The sequence below is a fragment of the Scomber japonicus genome, chromosome 7 (genome assembly GCF_027409825.1).
Source record: "Scomber japonicus isolate fScoJap1 chromosome 7, fScoJap1.pri, whole genome shotgun sequence".
In the NCBI taxonomy this organism is placed as follows: domain Eukaryota; kingdom Metazoa; phylum Chordata; class Actinopteri; order Scombriformes; family Scombridae; genus Scomber; species Scomber japonicus.
This window is the reverse complement of record NC_070584.1, coordinates 9,861,322-9,883,022: the sequence shown is the minus strand read 5'-3', so window position 1 is coordinate 9,883,022 and position 21,701 is coordinate 9,861,322. Positions and strand designations below refer to the sequence as shown.

The 21,701-nt window shown below is 40.9% G+C and overlaps 1 protein-coding gene across 1 annotated transcript in view; it reads left to right on the top strand.

Annotated features, from left to right (window-relative positions):
• The window catches only part of scfd2 (sec1 family domain containing 2), an 87,640-nt gene extending 67,442 nt beyond the window's left edge, over window positions 1-20,198 (top strand). The window contains exons 6-9 of the mRNA XM_053322539.1: window positions 5,811-5,956; window positions 10,876-11,010; window positions 15,569-15,688; window positions 19,683-20,198. Of these exons, the coding sequence (XP_053178514.1) occupies window positions 5,811-5,956; window positions 10,876-11,010; window positions 15,569-15,688; window positions 19,683-19,775 (494 nt within the window). The 3' untranslated portion in view covers window positions 19,776-20,198. The remainder of the gene's footprint in view (window positions 1-5,810; window positions 5,957-10,875; window positions 11,011-15,568; window positions 15,689-19,682) is intronic.
• Window positions 20,199-21,701: the final 1,503 nt, after the last annotated feature.

Genomic DNA, 21,701 nt, shown 5'->3' with positions numbered 1-21,701 from the left:
TGAATGAATAATTTGTGTCTCACATGGTTTTTTCCACAAAAGTTTAGTTATCTACCATCTCATAAAAATTCCAGAAACTGAATACTATTATGAATAATATTTTTCATCTCAAGTTTAACTTTCCGGACTCCAAGATGTCTCCAACTTCACTGTAAAATCAATTCTCAGTATTTGTGCTCAGGAGGTTTCAAGTTTCCACCTCGCACTCTTGTAAGCTGAATACTGGATCAGAATGGAAGCCAAACACGGCTTTTAACTCAGATTTACGGTCAAACGTAGAGAAGCGGTGCCAAAACAGCCTTTCTAGTATCAAACTCGTCCATCATTCTGCACAGTGAAGCTCAAACATCACAGTGAAATAACAACAAACCCCATTTTTGAGTGGAGCAGGGCTTTTAAGTGTTATTGCTTTTCATCAGACACATTCTTAGTCTGCAGACACATTCTGAGCATATGAGACAATTTAATCATATTCACTGGCAAGAAAATAGTAGACACATGTTTTGTTTTTTCTGGGATATGAATACAGACTGCTGACTAATTACTGAATAATTATGTCCTCATGGGAAGTAATGTGATCCAACTTTGTCACTGTATTCCAGGTTCCTCAGGATAAACATCAGGTTTAGTATACACTGGATTTAGTGTGCAGAAATCTTTAAACTACATATTATTTGATATAATTTCATACATTTCCCTTTTTTTGTGTTTGCTTTGTCTCATAAGGATATCATTAGAGGTAAATGCATTGTAGCTTCTTCTAAACATTCATGTGTGCATTTCCTCAGTACAGCTGAGCTCCTCTTATGTCAGTCTCATGATCGCACCACGCGGAGGTTACTTCCTCCCAACCTAGAGATCACACGGTTGCCATGGTGACAACTAGCATCATGTAAGAGAAAAGGGGTCATGACAAACCCGTAGCTCTGAAAACCCACCACTTCCGTCTCTCTCCTTTCATCCAGAGATACAGTAACAGTGAGATTTTCCTACCTGACATTCCACACAGGATTACCAAAGCTCATACAAACTATCTGTTTAAAAAAAAAAAGAAGAAATCTGTACTTTGCTCCCTCTCTCTCTCTCCCTCTCTCTCTTACTCTCTCTCTCTCTCTGTGTGTTTCTCCTTCTCTGAAAATCACGGACCTTCATTCTTTTCTCAGACCAGAATAGAATTTTTGATCAGGTTTCAAAATGCGGCAGGATATTTATAAGTAGTCTGGTTGTCTACATTCCACTGATAAGTACAGAGCGATTAGTTTTGATTGTGGGGCCTAGATGGTGACTTGTTGCAGTGTTTTTGAGGGTTGTTGAGGAAACAGACTGCATTTTTCTAATTTAATGTTCCCTGTGTTCTTAAGCAAAGGCCATATTTCCTGCAGGCAGATGCAGGGCAGCGGTGGAAATAGATGCATATGATTTCTTAATTCCACATTTCCTTCTTTTTTTTCTTTTTGTATGAATTATTTCCACACATTGTGCATCCAGTTCCTGTTTGCTCAATTGCTGCATAATAGAGGTAATAACTACCTAGGTAATAATCCCTATTCAGTTGCATTTATTAGTGATGCATTTGTGTGTGCATGTCTCTTTGATGTTTTTTGCGTCATGAGTTGCGTTCACACCTCTCTCACTAACTATTGCTCACCTCCGGCTCTGTTAGAAAACCCAACAATCAACCATTTCCTGTCTGGATTCTTATTGTTCTCCATTTCAGGACCAAACTGCATTATCTCTCCTCCTTTTCTCTCCCTCCTAGCTGCAAAGTGCTGACTCAGATATTACGTTGTAATTTTCTAAACAAGTTGGTGACTGTTAAACTGAGCAGTTTCGGGAAGTAAGTGTCTTTATGGATGTAAAAAGGTATTATGCAGTATACTTACTCATCATTTCCCATCCTGTGCCTCAGTTTTACAAAGGTTGTAATCATGTAAAGACCAGAAATTATGCAAGGAGACAGTGATGTGGGAGTTAAATAAATAAGCATTTATTATGGACTTGATTTGAAAAAAAAAAAAAAAAGAATTAAGCTCCCATATTTGCGTGTGAGATAGCAGACAGCGGACGGAGGGGGTGTCAGTGTGGTGTGGCACAGATACAGTGGGTGGAAGCATTGCGTGAGATGAATTTTAGACACAGGTGTTCACTCTCGCTGCCAAAGTGGATGTTCCCGGATCAGCACCTGGTCCTGCTCCCACTCAGGATCCGCCACGATCAACATCGCAACCACAGATTGCCTCAGGAGGGGGGAGGGCGGAGGGGGGAGGACCAGCATCCCACAAACCTGCCGCAGTTCCAGACCGAGCCCTGGGCCCTGCACTGTATGCTTTGGCAACAAGTCAACCGGCTCTCTCACACTGCAGACACGCAAGCACTGAAACAGATTAACACTTCTCCTCCTACCTAGTCTTTCTAACCAACCCACTCCTACTCTACATTTCATCCCGTGCCCACGTGGAACATGCACATATCCTCACTAACACATGGCTACAGTCAGATCGTGTAACATCTAAATTTACTCCACATTTGCATTTTATACTTCTTTTCTCCTTTTTTTTTTTTTGACAGTGCAAATGCTCGGAGACAAACACCAGCTTTAGTTTGTTTTCTAGGATGCCTTTCTCCTCTGCGGGTGTCTGGAAAGATAAGACCCACATATGACTGAGTCTTCACGCTCAGCACCATCAAATAGCACTCCTGTTTTTTCCAAAGAGTTTACATCTCAGCCAGAGCAGCGCACAGGAGAGCAAACCGCCGGGCCAGACACTTTACATTCCTGAAGGCAGCGACTCAAAACAATGACTCGCCGTACTGAATTTGATATCATCTCTATGAGAAGGAAAAAGGAACTATCAGAGAACAAACAACAGGCCTGACTAAGTCAAGCTGCTCTGGGAGCGTTATCTAAATGCTCTGACATTGATGTATTCCGAGGCATATGTAATGTGCTAAATCAAATGAAGCAAAAATATTTACGCAGGTCAGTTTTCAGCTTTGTGGAAGTCATATCTTGCCTTTACGGTCATGAGGGAGAAGAGTTAAGAGTGACATAGCTGCCCTCGTAATCCATCAATTTACTCCCATGTTACAAGCAAAGGCAGCAGTGTATCTGTGTGCACAAAGGGCGATTTTTCTCTCTCTGTCTCGAGGGTTAGATCTTATCTCACATATTACTCGCACACATGCCTTTGCTTTATTTCCAAAGTAAGACTGTATATATAATGTATGAGCTCATACGTTGTTATATAATGTGGAAGAAAGAGCTTTCATGCATAACCTTTTGAGTCTAACCTTATTAGTCTAATCAAAGTTGGAGTGATTCTCACTACCTTTCACTGAGAGCAGGTCACATAGTATCCTGTTTCACTGAGAGACCAGCGTGTCCCACTTTGTTAATATATTCTATGTTCTACAATACAGCATGTTCCAGCAGGGATTTTATTGTATCATTCAAACACATTATGTTTTAGTTTTTATCAGTTTGATGTAATGCAGTTTTTCTGCAATTTTAAAATATTTTCTCACTGTGTGTCAGCCATGCTTCCAGCAGGTCTATATGGATGGGAAATGTTAGACCCCCACTTTAACCCTCCTGTTGTCCTCGTCAAGGAAGGAAGAAGGAAGGAAAGGAGAAAGGAAGAATGGAAGGGAGGAAGAAAGAAGGAAAGGAGGAAGGAAGGAAGGAAGGAAGGATAAGAGGAAGGAAGAATGGAGGGAGGAAGAAAGAAGGAAAGGAGGAAGGAAGGATGGAAGGGAGGAAGAAGGAAGGAAGGAAGTATGGATGGAAGGGAGGAAGATGGAAGGAAAGGAGGGAGGAAGGAAGGAAAGGAAGGAAGGAACAGACAGGGTCAATTTGACCCGGGAGGATGACACAAGGGTTAATCCAGACTGAAATATCTCAACATTGCTATGACATTTTTGGAGATCCCCCGACTTATCCTGTAGCACTACCAACATGACAATTTAAAAACATTTTGTCCAATGCTTGTACTTATTTATCACCAAATACCTGCAAAGTTAATGACATTCCTATCGGCTGTACGTCAGAGCTGCTAGCATGGCTGGTTTGTTAGTTTGGTAAACATCCATCTCATTTACAATATGGTAGAAGTTCTGTTATGTTGTGCGTGACTCTTGTGTGTTTGATGCTTTAACTGTGATCAGTGGACTGTGGAGGAAAATGTCCTCACAAATCATTCAACCATGGGCCCTTACAAAATAAATAAATAAACAAGTAAGCACACTGTATAGATAGTGGTCATGGTGGTGTAATATACTTCTTATATCACAAAGTGAGCCAACAGCACCCAGAGAGGCAGGAGACAGGAAGTGGCTTTTGTAATCTCATCCTAACACCCACTTCACAGCTTCCATCCATGAAGCTTAAAGTTCCCAACACAGGTAAAGAAAATGTGGAGCTATTCCTTTAACCCTCATGTCGTCCTCACGGGTCAAATTGACCCCGTCTCTTTTGATTGTTCCTTCTTTCCTCCCTTCCTTCTTTCCTTACCTCCTCTCTCTTTCTTTCCTCCCTCTTTTCCTTCCTCCCTCCCTCCCTTCCTCCTTTCCTTCCTCCTTCCTTCCTCCTTTCCTTCCTTCTTCCTTCCTTCCTTCCTCCCTTCTTTCCTTCCTTCTTCCTTCCCTCCTCCCTCCCTCCTTTCCTTCCTTCCCTCCTTCCTTCATCCTTTCCTTCCTTCTTCCTTCCTTCCTCCCTCCATCCTTCTTCCTTCCTCCTTTCTTTCCTTCCTTCTTCCTTCCCCCCTCCCTCCCTCCTTTCCTTCCTTCCCTCCTTCCTTCCTCCTTTCCTTCCTTCTTCCTTCCTTCCTCCCTCCATCCTTCTTCCTTCCTCCCTCTTTCCTCCCTTCTGTCCATCCTTCTTCCTTCCCTCCCTCCTTCCTTGCTCCCTCCTTCCTCCCTCCTTTCCTCCCTCCCTTCCTTCCTTCTTCCTTCCCTCCTTCCTTCCTTGCTCCCTCCTTCCTCCCTCCTTTCCTTCCTTCTTCCTCCCTCCCTTCCTTCCTTGACTCGAGGACAACAAGAGGGTTAAAATATAAACACACTATGATGGTGTAAAAATCACTTTCATATGGAAATGTGCTGTTTCTGCAGTATTAACAGCAGAGTCATGATGTTCTTGTTAGTAATGACCCTCTCAGATGTAGCTACATGCTGATGCAGTTTTCAGCCTTGTGTTTATATCTTCTATAACACAGCTGACCGTCTTGTTAACAGAAAGCTGCCACATACCTGAACAGCTCCAGAGAGAGAGAAGTGCAGGTGCCAGTCGACCTACTTTGCCCACAGCGCCGTAAACTCGGCTGCCATCTTCTTTCCTCCTTCACAGTCTTTCTATCCTCTCATTTTCTCTCTGTTTACCTCTCGCTCACATTCTTATGCTCCCCCCCCCCAATCCCCTCCACTGTCTTGTCACCATCTCTCCCGTCTCTCTCCGTTTATCTTAACCGCAGCCATTTCAAGTTGATTTCACAGCGAGTCTCTGCTTCCCTCCGTACTTCTTTAGAAAAGAGGGAACATTAGCTTTTGATTAGACAGCAGTGTTTTCTCCTCGAATAAAGGAGCTCTTGTCCTCTCGCTTCCAAGCGTTTACCTTGATAATTGGTTTCAGCACACACCCAGCTGAGAAAATTACCCACAAATGCCAACATGTTACTTCTTATTACCCAATTTTTTTCTTGCAGATACAAACTTTTTTTTTTGCATGTGTTAGAAAGAAAGAAACCTATTAGAGTTCCATCTAATAATAATTGTGTGTGCGTGTGTGTGTGCGCGTGTGTGTTTGTGTGTGTTGCTAGGTTGTGCAAATCTCGAGGAGCTGACCACAGAGCGAGTCCACACCGCAGTGGAGGAGATGTTCGAGACCCTCCGAGGTTTGAACCACACTAGAGACCACCTCAAGCAACTTCGCTCCGTCTACACCGCCAGTGACGGAGTCCACCAGGTCAGAGACACACTAAACGGTTATTAACAGTGTCAAATAAACACACACACATCATCTGTTAATACACCACAGCACGCTCAAACGACACAGTTATGTTCCAGAGCACACACAAGACAAGCTGAACATTTGAAATGACACGCTTATCACACGTTTGATTAACCTCGTCCTCTTCTTACCTGTTTCTCTACTCTGCGTTGGATGTGGCAGTAACACAGGCAGAGAGATTTAGAGGAGGACCTTTGGCCCTGTGTTGCTTTTGTCCCCTTCCTGTTTGCGTCACACATGCATACAAGCAAAGAGAAGAGAGTTCACTGTGAGAGCCATCTTCACAAACCTTCTGTGTCTTATAGCTTATGTAACTCTGAAGGGCCCCTGTGTACATCTTTGTCCTTGTGAAAGATTCTTACCTTTTTCTCCCAGACAATCAACAGTCACCACTCCCACTGTCCTTCACTTTGATCGCGTAGCTTTTCAGAGAATAATAGGGCAAGAGCATAAAAGGTTAGTCAATGAAAGTTCAAGACACTTCATTTTAAAGGCCGTGCTTATTTCTTAGCTAGAACCTTTGGGAGAGTGGATGAAATATAGTTGGAGTTGAGCCTGAATGGAAAACTTTGCAATAGCAAGTGTTTGGATGATGGATCTCCATTTTTTTTTCTCTCTCTTTTGGTCTTTTATTACTTGTGTTGTGCTGACGTGTCGATTTAGGTTTTCATATCTCAACGCTTCTTACATAAGTCATTGATCTATTCTTTAAGCAGTGAGTTATAAAACTGGGGGAGCTGCTTTTTTTCAAATAATTAAAGATAAGTTGTTATAGGAGCATAACAAGATTTCATTTTCATCCATTTTCAGTTTAAATAGCTGCATATCTGAAATGTTATATCTAGTCATCCAGAGCTCAGTGCAGCTTTGAGACAGAGTGCATTAAACTTACTTCTGCTGTTCTTCTCCCTAATTGTCAAAAAAGTTTTTTCCTGCAGCTTTTTATTACTTCAGGATCTCACTGATTGTGGCTAAGCACCATATAAAGTCAGTTTTGTCAAAATGTGTAGATGTCTTTGTTACTTTACAGATGGGGTGTCTGTGTGTGTGTGTATGTGCGCACCCATGTGGGGAGCGCTGTTGTGTTTTGTGTTAGGAAGGAACATCCTGTCCTCTTTCCTCCTGCATTATGAAAATGATTTCATATAAAAGGAAAACAGTGTGATATCTGTCAGCTACTGCCTGTTCTTGAGAAACCTCAAAAATCCATTTGCCTGCTCTCAGCAAGCTTCCCCCTCCAATGATGAAGCCGATACCTGTCGGTCAAGATGTCATCCCAGAGGCCAAGCTCTCCTCCTCTTGTCTTTTGTTTTTTATTGTATGCCATGTAGGTTGCTGTCAAACACTGCAATTGGTCACTATGGGATGAATACCACTGAGCATAGCACTATTATCTTCAGTAATCAAGCTTTCACAGTTCATTTAAGCGAAGTAACGTCTTGAAAAATGGATGCAAATGGATGTAGTATTATAAATGAGAACAGCACAGTTTCTCTGTTGGCTCCAGTCATGCTCTGTTTATTCCAACCATAATTAATCAAGCCAGCAGACATCATCACTCGTATGCATGTACTGTCACATGTATGCCCGCTGTAGAGCTGCATGAAAATTGCACATTTCCTGAGCACATGTCAAGCTGTGAGTTACTGAGTGTTGACGAATTTCTTGGAAAAAGTACATCAATGAAATCCGAGTGACGGAGCCTGTAACAGCTGGAGTCTAATGCTATGTATTGACCTCAGCGGAGGGGAAGGGGTGATTTACCGCTTTTCTGAGAATCATTTAATGGCAGATATTTTGTTGCTGCACAAACTCTCATTCTTATATGAAATCTTTGTTAAGAGCAACAAAAGTTGAGGCGAGAGTTACATAACCAGGAAACATCCATAAAGAAAAATGAATCATCCCGGTCTGACTAAGTATCACACTCATTTTTTTCACATATGTATTACTGACTTATTATTCCATATGAGTGAGTACACACCTATGACTAGATGTATTATCCACCTACCAAAGTGCAAGTCATGAGCATTTTGACGGAAGCTGTATGAAGTATCGACTGTGTTAATTTATCATTGAGTATCAATGAACATGGTTTTGCAAGACATCAATTATCAGTATCTAGTTGTACTGTGTATCTCATATATTTCATTAAAAGATATAGTTGCCTCGACATTTTCGTGTCCAGGTCAGTGATTTACTGGAGTCTTGTCATCACCATGAGGTTGCCCAGCAACCAGCAGACACTCTGCAAAGACACTGCTCCGGGCAAAAAAAACCCCCAAAAAATCCCATATCCTTAATGTACAAAAATGTTTTCAGAAAATACACAACTTACACAAAGAAACACAATAAGTGAATTTCCCAAAATTACTATACTGGTGCTTTATAATAAAATGTATAAAATACCCCAAACATACTAATAAAAGGGTTGCTTCATCCAAATTACAAAGAACATTACGTACTACCAGTAGAATCTATGCATGCCCAGGTTTTAAGATATTTATATGTGTGTGTGTGTGTGTCTGTGTGTCTGTCTGTCTGTCTGTCTGTCTGTCTGTCTGTCTGTCTGTCTGTCTGTCTGTGTGTGTTTGACCAAAACTACCTATATGACTACATACCATAAGGTTCTTTAAAAGAAAAGAAAATCACAGTGTATGTGTTGATTCAAACTTGGCACATTGTTTTAAGGGATTAAAATGAGATATACAAAAAAAAGCAGTACTTGGTTATCATTTTGACTCCAGCCTGTTCTGTTCTCTGTTCTATGTGTGTTTTCGTTTTTTGATGTTGTCACCATGTTGTTTTGGAAAATTAATTTGTTCATCCACCTCTATGCCAAGAAAACCCCTGGGGAAACTGATACCCACGTGTGTTTGTGTGTGTGTATGTGTGTGTGTGTGTTTGTGTGTGTGCGCAGAGGAATATTTAAGCACTGGCATTATCATATGACTAATTCTAATATTGTTTTTCTTTATCATGTGGGTGTTTGTGGTGGTGGGTTAATAGGATTGCTTTTAGCTTTTTGGGATGCGGATCAAAATGGAGCATGCGTTGGTGTGGGTAGCATCTGTCGTTTATTCCTGCGATATTATTGGTCGTGTATGTGCGTGCATGAGCGGGTTATTTAGTCCTATGTAAATCATTAATTTGTTTACTCCAAGCTTAGTTTGTGCAGGCTGACCCATCCAGTAAAGTCATGTTAACAGAAGTAAATGTTAGTTTACATAATTCAGGATTTCCCAGGCCTTGTTTGGCTGCTCCTCAGTGATGTGAGTAGTGGGAGGCTGTGAGTCTTCTGTTAATAGTGAAATATACAGAAAGTCCATGTCGAGGTGAGTGGATGCTTGTGGGCAGAAACACCTGGGTGCATTAGTATTTGGTCAGCATTGCGTGTGTATATAGGTGTGTGTATTTATTGCCTGAATCAACAGTTAGAGGTAGATGCAGTCTTTGCTGAGTGTTCAGATGTTCCTTTGACTTCCCAAAAAGAAAAGATTTGTTTCCTGCCTCAACCTCATTTTGAGTAAATTGTAAACTCATGTAAAAGATAATCAGTGTGACTATTTTAAAAGTTCTGCTGTTCAGAGAACCCAAATTTATGCTCTGCCAAGTCTTATCTGGCTCTTTATTGTTCTCTACGACAGTAATGTTCACTCCCATGAACAAAAAAAAAACCCTTTCATTAATTCTTGATCTTCTAGCTTTGAGGTCTATAAATGGTTCATTCTGTGCTGGGTAGCCAAGCATAAAAAGCTGACTCCCTGTTATTGTTAGAGGTTTTTTTTTTTTTTTTTCATTAATCACCTCTTAAGGATATTAGAAGGCATTTATGAGGCTTTAGCTGATGCTCTGCAGTTTGTCTTTCAAGGACATATTTCAAAGTAATGAAATGTGCCTATTGTGAAAGCCAGGCGGTGGCTCATAACTATGGAGAAGTGAAGCAGGTGCTGCTGTTTACTGTTTTGGAGAAGCAGGTCAGGTCATATGACAGTGTTCAGAGGAAAAATATGACTGTTTTTCATTGCACGTGCACACTGAGGTACATTAAAAACAGCTGAAGTTGAAATGTGGCTGACTTTCCTCAAATATTAACACTGTCTGGGCGATGTCTGTAGCTTTGACCTAAGTAGTTCTGCGTGCTAGCATGCTAACATATGCTAATTAGCTCTGAACACAAAGTACAAGTGAAGTTGATGGGAATGACTTTGGTTTTGCACTTATTTAGTCATAAAAGCAAGGTATTGGACAAATAAAAGTCATATAAGTCATTAGGATTCATCCTCTGGTCGCCATGATTATATGTTCCAGATTTTAAACATTGTCAAGACATTTCGCTAAAAGCTAAAAAGATAAAAGGCTTAACCCCATCGTGGGTGAGAAGAGATCACCAAAGTCATTATGACTCATCCTCTTAGGACCATGAATTGAGCAGCAATATTTATTTCCAGAAACTTTTTTTTTTGTTTTTCCCTTTAAATATTGCTATTGGTGGGCTGAAGTGCTGTTTTCAGCCATGTAAACATCCACACACACTCACACACACACACCACATTCAGTCAACATAACAATGAGGATTTTTTTAGTGATTGCAGCACTCTTCCTGAAGTGATTCATAAGTCAGTGGCCTGTTTAGTCCAGCAGAGCTTTTTATAACTCCACTGACTGTCACTCCCACAGTTATTCACACAAACATGCAAGTGCTGAAAGGAGGGCACACCAACAGCTCCTCAATCATACCCATGCTCACACATTCATGTAAAGACTCTTTAATTCACTGTAAAATGAATATACATCTCTGTGTATAAAGTCTTGCCAGTGTAGGTGTCTTCTGTGTTCATTTTCATGTTCATGTGTGTTTTGGGCTTTTCCAGGCTACCTACCGTCCTTTCCTGAGGCAGATATTGGAGGAGGTCTTCCACCCCGACAGACACGAATGCCCCGACATCGAGCACATGTCTGGAGGCCTCACCGACCTGCTCAAGACCGGCTTCAGCATGTTTATGAAGGTAATATGAAATGGGGTCAGCTATGTCACATCCTCTTAACTCTACCTTTGTCAACCACTCATGACAGACAATGAAGTGCTTTCTTCTGCTGCTTGGACTTGACCTAATTTAACAGTTTCCAGAGTAAGCGTCCCATATCTGCAGGTATACTGTTTACCTTACAGTTCACTCTTCTACCGGACTTTTCATCCCCAGACATTTGAGATTTTGACGCACAGGAAATATTGTCAGTTTATACAGATACCGATTCTGAAGCCAGGAGCCGAAAGAAAAACACAATACATTTGAACAAGGATCACACTTTATAGGGCAAACATCCACGTGTCTCCACATGGAGTCACCAGCTGCTTCTTTTCACATTTACGGAGCTCAATTTTCTTTACTGACACGCTACCCCCCTAAACTGATCCCAACCCCCCTTTTGCCCTTTCGCCAACCAGCCAGTAAAAAGGTTTTCTTTATTTGTATTTCCACCTACAGTCACTGCAAACTGTGTTCTGTGGGGTGCATTTTCAAGAATTATGGAAGCCAGAAGTTGAATTCGCTACCCTGCAGTGGTGACCAAGAGGTTTTTCCCCAGACAACCGTACAGAAGACCTAACCACAAAACATTTAAATTTGCAGAACTTTCTGTTGTATAAAGCCTCTTTCACACACACGTCTATCCCTAAAATGTTTGTGAACATTTCCTGCGTGGGGTCACGTGTGAATGGCAGCAGGGATCGGTGTTCAGGTACGGTACAGCTGTGTTGTGAAGGAAAGCAGTAACATCGCAAAGATAAAGGGTTACCTCTATCTCACGAAAGACACTGTCACGTGAACCGTGGACTTGTTTATGAATGCCTCACTGATGCTTTTCTTGGTGATTTGTCTCGTGAACTTGCGTAAAATTAAAAACATTACTGGAACATTCACAGCTGACAAAAACAGCTCCACACCTGCCATGTTTCTGAAAATAAGAACAGACGTCTTACACATATGCTGTGTTCCATTTACCTACCTAGTTGGAAGTCGGAGCTGGGAATGACGTCACACCCAAGTTTGTGTTGTACCAGTTTAGAAGTCAGAAAAACAGTTCTAGCCAGATTAGCATTGTTAGCAATACCAGTTGATGAAAACACATTTCTCAACGTAGCAGCATGTCCACAGATAGAAGTTGAACAGTGCTGTGTGTGCAACTGATTTAATGAAACACAAATAAGGCAAAACTGCTAATAAACAGGATATTACTACAACTTTCACCCTGTTAATGCACAGGGCTACTATCTTGGATAATGAGATCAGGGCTGGCGTAGTACGTCCGACTTTCCGAATCGGAGATCTGACTTCAGGGGGCGTTCCCGTTGAAATTTCCAACTTGGAACTCGGAAATTTCGACTTCCCAACACAACTTTTTCTTCTTCTGTTGAGTTTCATTATTGGTATCAGCAAGTGTTGCGTGACCGCCATCAGCTGGACTGCCCTTTGTCTATTCCCGCATTGCGAAAAGGCGGACATATATGTTCCTGAATGTGGCTGCATGTGTGAATAGTGAAAATCACCAGCAGCGCCTGAAAGGTTATCCCAGTAATTTACCAGGAGCTATGTGGGAAAGAGGCTTAAGAGAGAGTGGAAACATTTTCTAGTTATTATATACTTATACATACATACATACATACATACATTTTACGATTTAGTTTTTTTTAATGTCTTGAATGCCTCAGAGGGAGATGCAAAGACCTGCATTTTTGGGTTACTTATGTTAATATTTTGGCCAAATGCTCTTCTGCAACAGACATGTAGCTCTGGGCTTGTGGGTAATGTATATCCACCGCAGAGCAGATCACTATCCACAGTCTGATTATCCCACATCTGGGCCTGATTAAACTGATGAATACCCAGGGGGAGGAATTAGACTGGTTGCGTAACCGTGACCTGGTTTTATACAAATTAAGAAACTTGGCCCACGAAGCACCAACTCAGACATAGTAAACCTATAAACCTGAACTTGGAGAATTCTATAGGAGCACAGAGCACACCCTTCATGCAGTAAAAGACGCCAATAAAACATCTATTTTTAACCACAGGGTATACTGTGTACTTCAGGGTTTATATCATTAAATACTCTGCAGAGCCTGCAGTCTGGGTTATCACCCACTGAGAGCTTGTGCACCGTTGCTAAAACTGTCATCTTAAACTGTGTGTAAGTAATTGGCTACATGCGTATGCAGTGTCCCATGTTTGGTCTTTGTTTAGACTGTCTGACCCGTGTTCCTTCAAAAGTTAATTAGGCCACAGTTTCTCAAACTAACACCTCACATACAACATTTTAAATCCAAGGTTTACAGGATTTCTCACATTTATGAAGCACAATTTGTTATTTGCTGACTATCACTATGGATCCATCCAAACACAACCTTTTTCTCAGCAGTTAGGTGCAATTTGTCTAGAGTTTTTGGAGTGACCTTTATGCTGTGTTAGAAAAGGTACACAGATCACTACCAAAGTGCCAATACAACAATTTATTGGATTATTATATTACATTACAAGTAAAGGTCCTGCAATGAAAAGCCTCCCTGAGTAAGATTACTAAAGTATTACTTAAAGTAAACCTGCTTACATTTACAAAGCTTATACATTTTCACTTTTTATTGACATTGTCTGAAAGGTGATACTTCTACTTCTGGGTGGTGGAGGTGGTTTATTTGTGTGCATTATATTGAATGGTGTTCCTAATATTTTGTCCCCTCCATTAACATACATAAGCTTCACAAAAATAGAGTTTATGTCAGAGCTGTTGTATTGGATGCCCTTGTATTGTACCTAATGAAGTGGCTGGTGAATGTATATGACATTATTAGATTGTTGTTATGCATCAGTGTGTAAGCAGCATATCATAGTAGCTGTTCAAGATGGGGCAAACTTCTAGCTACTTTATATACTGTTAGCTAGTTTAGTCTATTGATTCCCAATGTAGGGATCAGGACCCTCCAAAGGGTTACAAGGCAAATCTGAGGGGTTATAAGATGAACATTAATTTCGCTTATCTTTGATTTGTGTGTGTGTGTGTGTGTGTGTGTGTGTGTGTGTGTGTGTGTGTGTGTGTGTGTGTGTGTGTGTGTGTGTGTGTGTGTGTGTGTGTGTGTGTGTGTGTGTGTGTGTGTGTGTGTGTGTGTGTGTGTGTGTGTGTGTGTGTGTGTCTCTTTGGTGGAACTGCTAAAGAACTCACAGACATCTGAAACATGACAAGGAGCCACAACTACACACTGATTTTATACAAGAGCTCACAAGACAACAAGGTTGAAAACTACTCATTAAATATTGAACAGTTGGTTGTTTTGTATAAACATATTTTATTTTTTCTATGTAAAATCTTAATCTGAATTGTAACCAGTTTGTATAGCTGTCAGATAAATGTAGTGGAGAAAGAAGTGTAAAATGTCCTTCTGAAATGTAGTGGAGTAAAAGGATTTCCTCAAGTAAATGTACATGACAGTCGATGAGGAGAACAAGGCAGTAGTCATAAAGGATATACTGAGCAACACAACTGTGAAAATGTATCTCTGTGAAAATGATACATTTTCACAGAGTCATTTTAATCCTAATAATATGCATCATGAAAATTGAGTGGGTTGCATTTCTACATCAGTGAATGTATTTTATCATCAGGACATAGAATGTTTTCTTGTCCTCACTTACACTTATTCTCTCACACACGCCGTCTCCACACAATTCCATAAGCCCCTCCTTCCCTGTCTGTCCCATGGCAGTGCACATGGTTCTCCGACAACACGCAGGTGGTGGTCTTTTTCGCACATGGTGTTGGTGTGTCTGGTAAGCCACTGAGTGCCACTGAATATACAAAACATAACATGAGCAGAATACACGAGAAAACATTCACACATTTTTCAAGAAAGCCACGTTGAATCATGCCTGACACGCTTCACCCCAGCCTTCTGGTGCTTCACGTGTACAGCCATTCTCGCCTAGGGTCCGCCCCCTGCAGCTCTGATTGCTTGGTTAGTATTCAGCGGGTGCAGATGTGTCCCGAATGCAGCTGACCAACCAATAGCGCACAGCCATTATTCCCCAGACAGCCAATCGCACACAGCAAATACACCAGACCTCACCCTGCTGTTAAAACACATCTTTGTGTTCAAGTGGTAGTGAGACCTTCCTCATGCAGGTGATGTGGTGCAGTTGTTTATGTGTCTGTTTTTGTGTGTGTGTGTGTGTGTGCGTGTGTGTGTGCACCTGGTTTAATAACCACGTGTCGGTCGTCATAACACCATGGTGAGAATCATCTGTTGAGCTTTTGTTTGTGGTTGCTGTGCCCTACCTCCCAGCGGAGTTCACTCTCATCAGCATCAGCGCAATATCACAAGCGTCCAGCTGAGGAGTGACTCAGCAACAAGGCACAAAGTCAACCATAGATGGTATCATGAAAGGAAAAATGATGAAATGTTCCCTGGACAAAGTGTGTTGTTTGTTACAGTTCTATAATAAGAAACCTGAATTAAGACCTCAGACAGTCTAAAAATACACAGACAAATCACAATGTGTCGTCTTAACTCCACAGGTCAGTCGTCCACATCCCAGCGACAACCCTCTGCTCTTCCTCTTCCTGGTCGGTGGAGTCACGCCCTCAGAGCTCCGGCTCATTAAGGAGATTGTTACCACGCACAAACCAGGCACCCAGGTGAGTGAGTGAGTGAGCTAAATACAGCTAGTAAGTGACTCACATATGTCAGTGTCTATGTTGTCATGGTTGCATTTCCTACATTACAGTTACTTATATAAAAAGCCCAATTTCTTGTGAATGAAATAAAACATTTGTCCATCTGTATTTGTATTTGTGTGCACTATAGCTCTGTTTCAGTTGCCTTGGCACATCATCTCACTCTCCCCAATACAAATCCTGAACACAGGGATCATCTCTCAGGCTGTCTCTTTAAGAGGGCCGGTGAAGTCTTTCAGATCTATTCGTAGATAATGCTAACTGTGTGTAGTAAAAGGCCTGTGGGGGAATAGAACAATTTTACTGCATCTGAGCTGGACTTAACTGTTCTTTCATGTCTCAAGTTCCCCTGAAAGCAGTAAAAGGATCATTTAGGATCAAACCAGACTGAGTGAGACACCAGCATTCACTCAGCCCACTAACAGTAGTGTTACTGTATGTTATCTTCTCAATAGAATCACATCATTTTAACTTCATGCTAAAAACAATAAAACATCAAGTTGTCTTCATACAACTTAATTGAAATTCAGTTTACTTTTACATTTAATTTAATAGAACTTGTGGTTCTAAAATGATAAATGCTTGGCAGGTAATGTGCTAAAATGAAAAAGCTTTGCACAGTATTTTAATCTGCTTTTTCAATTATACTACTTTATATGCCGTTATACATCAGAAGCAAAGATTTGACAAACAAAACATGTGACCAGCTCAGAAAGTATGATGTATCCACCCAGTAGATAAGTAGGTCAAATATTTCAAATTGGCTCCACCTCGACCAGCTTCAACGTTTAAAAAAGCAGTTTATTATGTATAATAATATAATACTGATAGGGGCCACTTAACTTGACAGACCAGATGGTTTGTTACACAGAACCATCTGAGAAGTCATCCTTGGTAACTGTTTAGAAAAGGACAGGTACTTCCTTTAAAAAATACTTGTCAGGTGATTGGATGAACTATCTGTCACCGATTGGTTTGGTGGTTAGGACACAAGCACATAACTTGAAGCTGGACCATTCTTGTAATGTCATAAGATAAAGGGCCATTCTGTCAGAGTAATGAGTAGAAATAGTAAGTACAATTTTGAATGCATTACTTTTACTTTAACTAATCAAATTGAATATATATATATTGTATATTGTGGTTTTGCTACTTTTAGAATATTTCTTCAACATCTGGCAACAAAATAAGTGACTCAGATTTAGAAAGACAAAAGTGATGGAGTTTTTATAGTAGGTTGTGTGTAAAGCTGTTGCTTATTAAAACACTCCAGAGCAGAAAGTGTGATGATTCAGTGTTCTGACAAACTGACAAAATTTACAATAAAACATGTCAGTGACAGCTTGACTCTTTCTATCACTTAAAACATTATCGACTACTAGATCATATATGGATGAATCATCAACATACATTTCAGAAGCTGCTGCCCTAATTAGATTTTTTTTACCAAACCATTATGTCCCTGTAGATGTGTCAAACTGTAAAATACTCATCCACAATAAAAAAAGAAAAGAAAGTAAACTCTACAGACTTCACACCGGGTCTGGTACCGATTTCATACCAGCGGATTTAATACTGTGCCTGGCAAAGAATGTGAGTGAAAGAATGAACATAAACGCTGACCTACATATGCAGGTGGCTCGGATCAGGTGTAGAAGTGAGAGCGTCATTTCATACATCAGATGTTGTGTCTTTCTGCCTTTGTGTTTGGGGCTGTTTTAAGTGCTGATTATATATGCAGTCCACATTGCCCACTGCAAAACATGCAGATAAATGTGTCTTCTCTGGGTGAGAGGAGGGCATGCAGAGGGGGATCAGTCTGGGTAATGTGGGTTCGTCTTAATAAAAGGCTTGGAGAAGGAGGCCAAGGGAATGAAAGGCCTGGCCGGGATCAAAGCCTTCCGTCTGTAATCAGGGAGACTGAATAAAGACAAGCCTATATAATATCCTCCAGGCCCACACACACACTGACCTCAGTACATATAGTCCAAAAGTTGTAAGCACTTAAGATGTTTAGATTCTTTTCCATAATACATAACCATGAGGGAGGTGCTTGATTGGTCCCAAACATACAAACAGGGTCAATAATAGCAATTTTGATCAACAAGAACAAGGAGAACAGATGGTGCAGATGGTGCAGATGGTGTGGCCCTTACCGAGTCCTGATCTCAACATCATGGACTCAGTCTGGGATTATATGAGGAAACTGAACAAACTTAGACACTTAAATCCAAAGAAGAACTATGGTAACTTCTCCAAGATGAAGTCAACCTACCTACACAGTACCTGAAGAAGTGTGTGCAGGTGTACTGAGGAGAGCTGCTGCTGATTGATTAATTCATAGCATTATTTTTGTTAGCATCCTGACTTTACTGCACAACATACTGCATAGAAACCAAATGTTACACTGAAACCAAACTGCTCATTTTACTCTTGCATTTTGGACAAAATTCCGCTGAACCATACATACCCTGCCACTACAAACAGGCCCACTGCCAATTTTGAGGTGCTGACCCAGTGTTAAAGCAACACTGCAGCCGAGGAACAGAGCGGCTCTGTTATACTGCAAGAGGACTGAACCTCTTATTCTAACTAGACAGCACTGAAAGAGAGCTCAAGTCCAGATCTGCATCGAAATACACATACCAAGAGAAAATCATGGTGTATGTCTATCTCTATATGAGTTTTTCTATTTGAAAAGTCCATTTAATGAAGATAATGTTCAAAAACCTTAACATGTTTATTTGAAAAACCCTTGAATCCACACTAAAACTCAATCACTTGCCCCTGTGGCCATTGTCTTAGTTTCCACCTATTTTCATTGAAATGTGTTCTTTAGTGTCAAACCTTCCACCCCCTGTAGACTTATGAATGTCAAAAGTTTGTACTGAAGGTTTGCTTATTTGCTTAGAACAAAGGGATTCACGGTTGTTTTGAATTCTGACATCTCTATTTAGTCATGCATCACACCACGTAAATATTGACATACAGGTTTCACGTCCGAATAAGCTCCCATAAGTCACGTTTTACGACACAAGTCTGAATGAAACGCTGCCACGTTAACATTAACAATGACAGCACAACACGGTGTAATGCATGGAGGCTAGATGCATTAATGAAGAGCTCTTTAATGAATTGATCACTTAATTCTCAAGTCTTCTGTATAAATAAAATAGAAATGAATAAACCATGAAACACTGTGAATGAGCCCTTTATTGAAGATGTTGGAGGTTCCTTTCCAAACAAAACCGTAGCAGTATAGGATCAGAAAACTTTCACAACTGTATACCTGTGAAACTTCTTTTTTTTTTAAAAGGCACTCTCTTCCTGTATTTCTATATGTGAGCATATAGGGATTTAGGCCAATTATTCAATGCGTGTGCACCATCACTCTGTAAAAATAGGCAGCAGAATTCTCTGTCTAATGGTGCAATTAGTGGGAACATTTATCAGGGGGGGAACACTAGAAGAGAAGCACTCACAGCAGTCATTAATTAAGCCTTCAACCACAAAATACGTATTAAAACCCATCACTTAGGCAAACAGTGATGTAACTGAAAACTCTTTCCTTTCTTGTTGTCATGACTTTTTAACTCACCGCTGCTCGTCACAGTCGTTTCCAGTCATAATTTTCCCCAAAAAACTGGGTCACCACACAACTTTTATGTCATTCTTAACACATTCTGTAACATTTCATACTCAAAAAAAGACATTTGGGGTTATTTAAGTCCAACTGAAAAGTCGTTTTTAAGGTATCATTCCATTTCAATCAATAAAAACAAACAGGAATGTCATCTTGGTGGAGGTAATTAAATTAATTAAAAATGTAGCCGTTGCCAAGGCACCTGATTCATGCACTTTGCTGATTGCCACATTTCACACGTCTGCGTCACTCAGAAGTGTTGGGTTACACACGGCTACCTACCTTTAACGGGCGTGTTGTGTTCTGCTCCAGGTGCTGGTTCTGTCCACCAGACTGCTGAGGCCAACGGATATCCCCGACCTGCTCTTCACCTCCCAGAGGCTGGTGCCCAATATCGGTGTCTGAGTCCAGCACGTGGGAACGCACACGTGTAGGGACACATGGGTCTCAACACCTCATCGCGTGTGAGTCAGGCTGGATGAGTAAAATTCTCTGTTAAAAGCCGCAAATGGAGATCATGGAGACTACAAAAATCATTTGAGAGACATATTGATGAAACATTCCTCTGTATATGTGTGTGTGTGTGGGTGTGTGGATTTGTTTTGTTGGATTTAATTCTAAAGTGCAAAAGAATAATTTAATTATCACTATTGGGCTTATTTTTCTTGGAGGCCAATTTTTATGTTGGACTGATAATGTCTCTCTTATTCTGCCAAACAGAAGTCAAAATCAAAAGTTGCTTTGTAGTTTTTGCAACATGTGTAGAACTACGACAAACGTTTCAGACCACCCCTTGAATCAAATCTTAATAAAATCATCATCTTTTCAAACACACACATTGTGATGTTGTTTTTGTTGTTTTGCATTTATGGGGACTCAGATGTTAGCCGTTTGAACCGGGAAGTGTTAAAATCAGGCGCATGTGTGAACTCATTACAGGTGAAGGTGTGAACAGAAGAAGGCCTGCTGTTTGTGCTGGAGAGAATACACACTCTCTGTTAGCGTCCGCTCTCACCTAACAATGTCACATGGTGGCTAATGAGAGCAGAGTGACTGTCTGCTATGAATGATAATTCGGTCACACATAAGAGCTCGCCTACACCCTCCTGCCCCTCCTCGTCCTCTTCCTCCTCGCTCTACGGACTCTCTTTATTCTCTCCGACATGAATCACCTCTGCTAGAGCTCAGTAATTTCACCCACCTACATCGCTTCTGAGTAACACAAGAGTCTCCCAAGTTGTGTCAAATAGACAGGAAGATTAAATCCTCAGCTTTGTGTCTGACAGATAGGAATCAGATATTTACAATTCATTAATGAAGTTCTGGATTGTAAATAAACACATCTCAAAACCTAATAACACACACATTCAGATTTAATTGGAAAAGAGCTTAATAATATTTTCTCCTTATCTTCTGGGAGCTTGTGGTTTCTCGGATGAGTCCCTAATAAAACAAGGTCAGCTCTGAGAAAACTAACATGAACTCCTCCATCTCTGTCGACTAAGGTTATTTCAACACCTTTTTTGGGGGGGGGTCAAATTCATTTTCTGGGGTCAAGGACATCACTGGGTTTTTTAGCTTTAGAAGAGAAAACCTGAGAGGCCACTGTAGAGTCATGCTTCTGTTGTCTTCATGCTATTCAGTGCTGCCATTATAAAAAGCCTTGTATGTGAAGTGGTTTATTCATGTATTTTTTTTCCTCTCTCTCTGTGCGTCATCATCCTTACAGCAGTGGTGATGTTTGTACAGGGCCAAGGACATCATGTAGACTCTTTGACTGACTGCTTGTTTGAAGGTGTCCAGAGTTATTCCTGCTGCGCCCTGTGCTACATGATCATTAAAGAACCAGAGACATTGTCAAATTCATCATCATTTTATTGTGAACAAAACGTGGATTTGCAACAAAATAAATAACAATAAGCCCTTTTGGACTATTCCTGTTTAAAGTGCATCAGTGATAATAAACGCCACATGCTACATACTGTGTCTGCTGCCCTGCTACAACCCATCCACCCCCCAACCCAATCCCACCCCACTCCATAATGCACAATAATTCTCAATGTTGTAAAAAAAAAATATATATATATATACACATACTGCAGACATTGATGTACAGGAGACTGAGTACACAATTCACACACTGCTGCACAGAGCCCTGGCTCAAGTGTCTGGTATAATAATACCAGCATTTAGTGGTGCCATGTTGTGGCAGTCTGGATAAAGAACAGCCACAATAGGTAGCACAGCTAAAAATAAGTAGGAGAGTCCTTCAGAGCTGCTGTTGCCAGGAGGGCTTGATTAACAGTTTCAGAGTTTATATGCAGAGTGTCT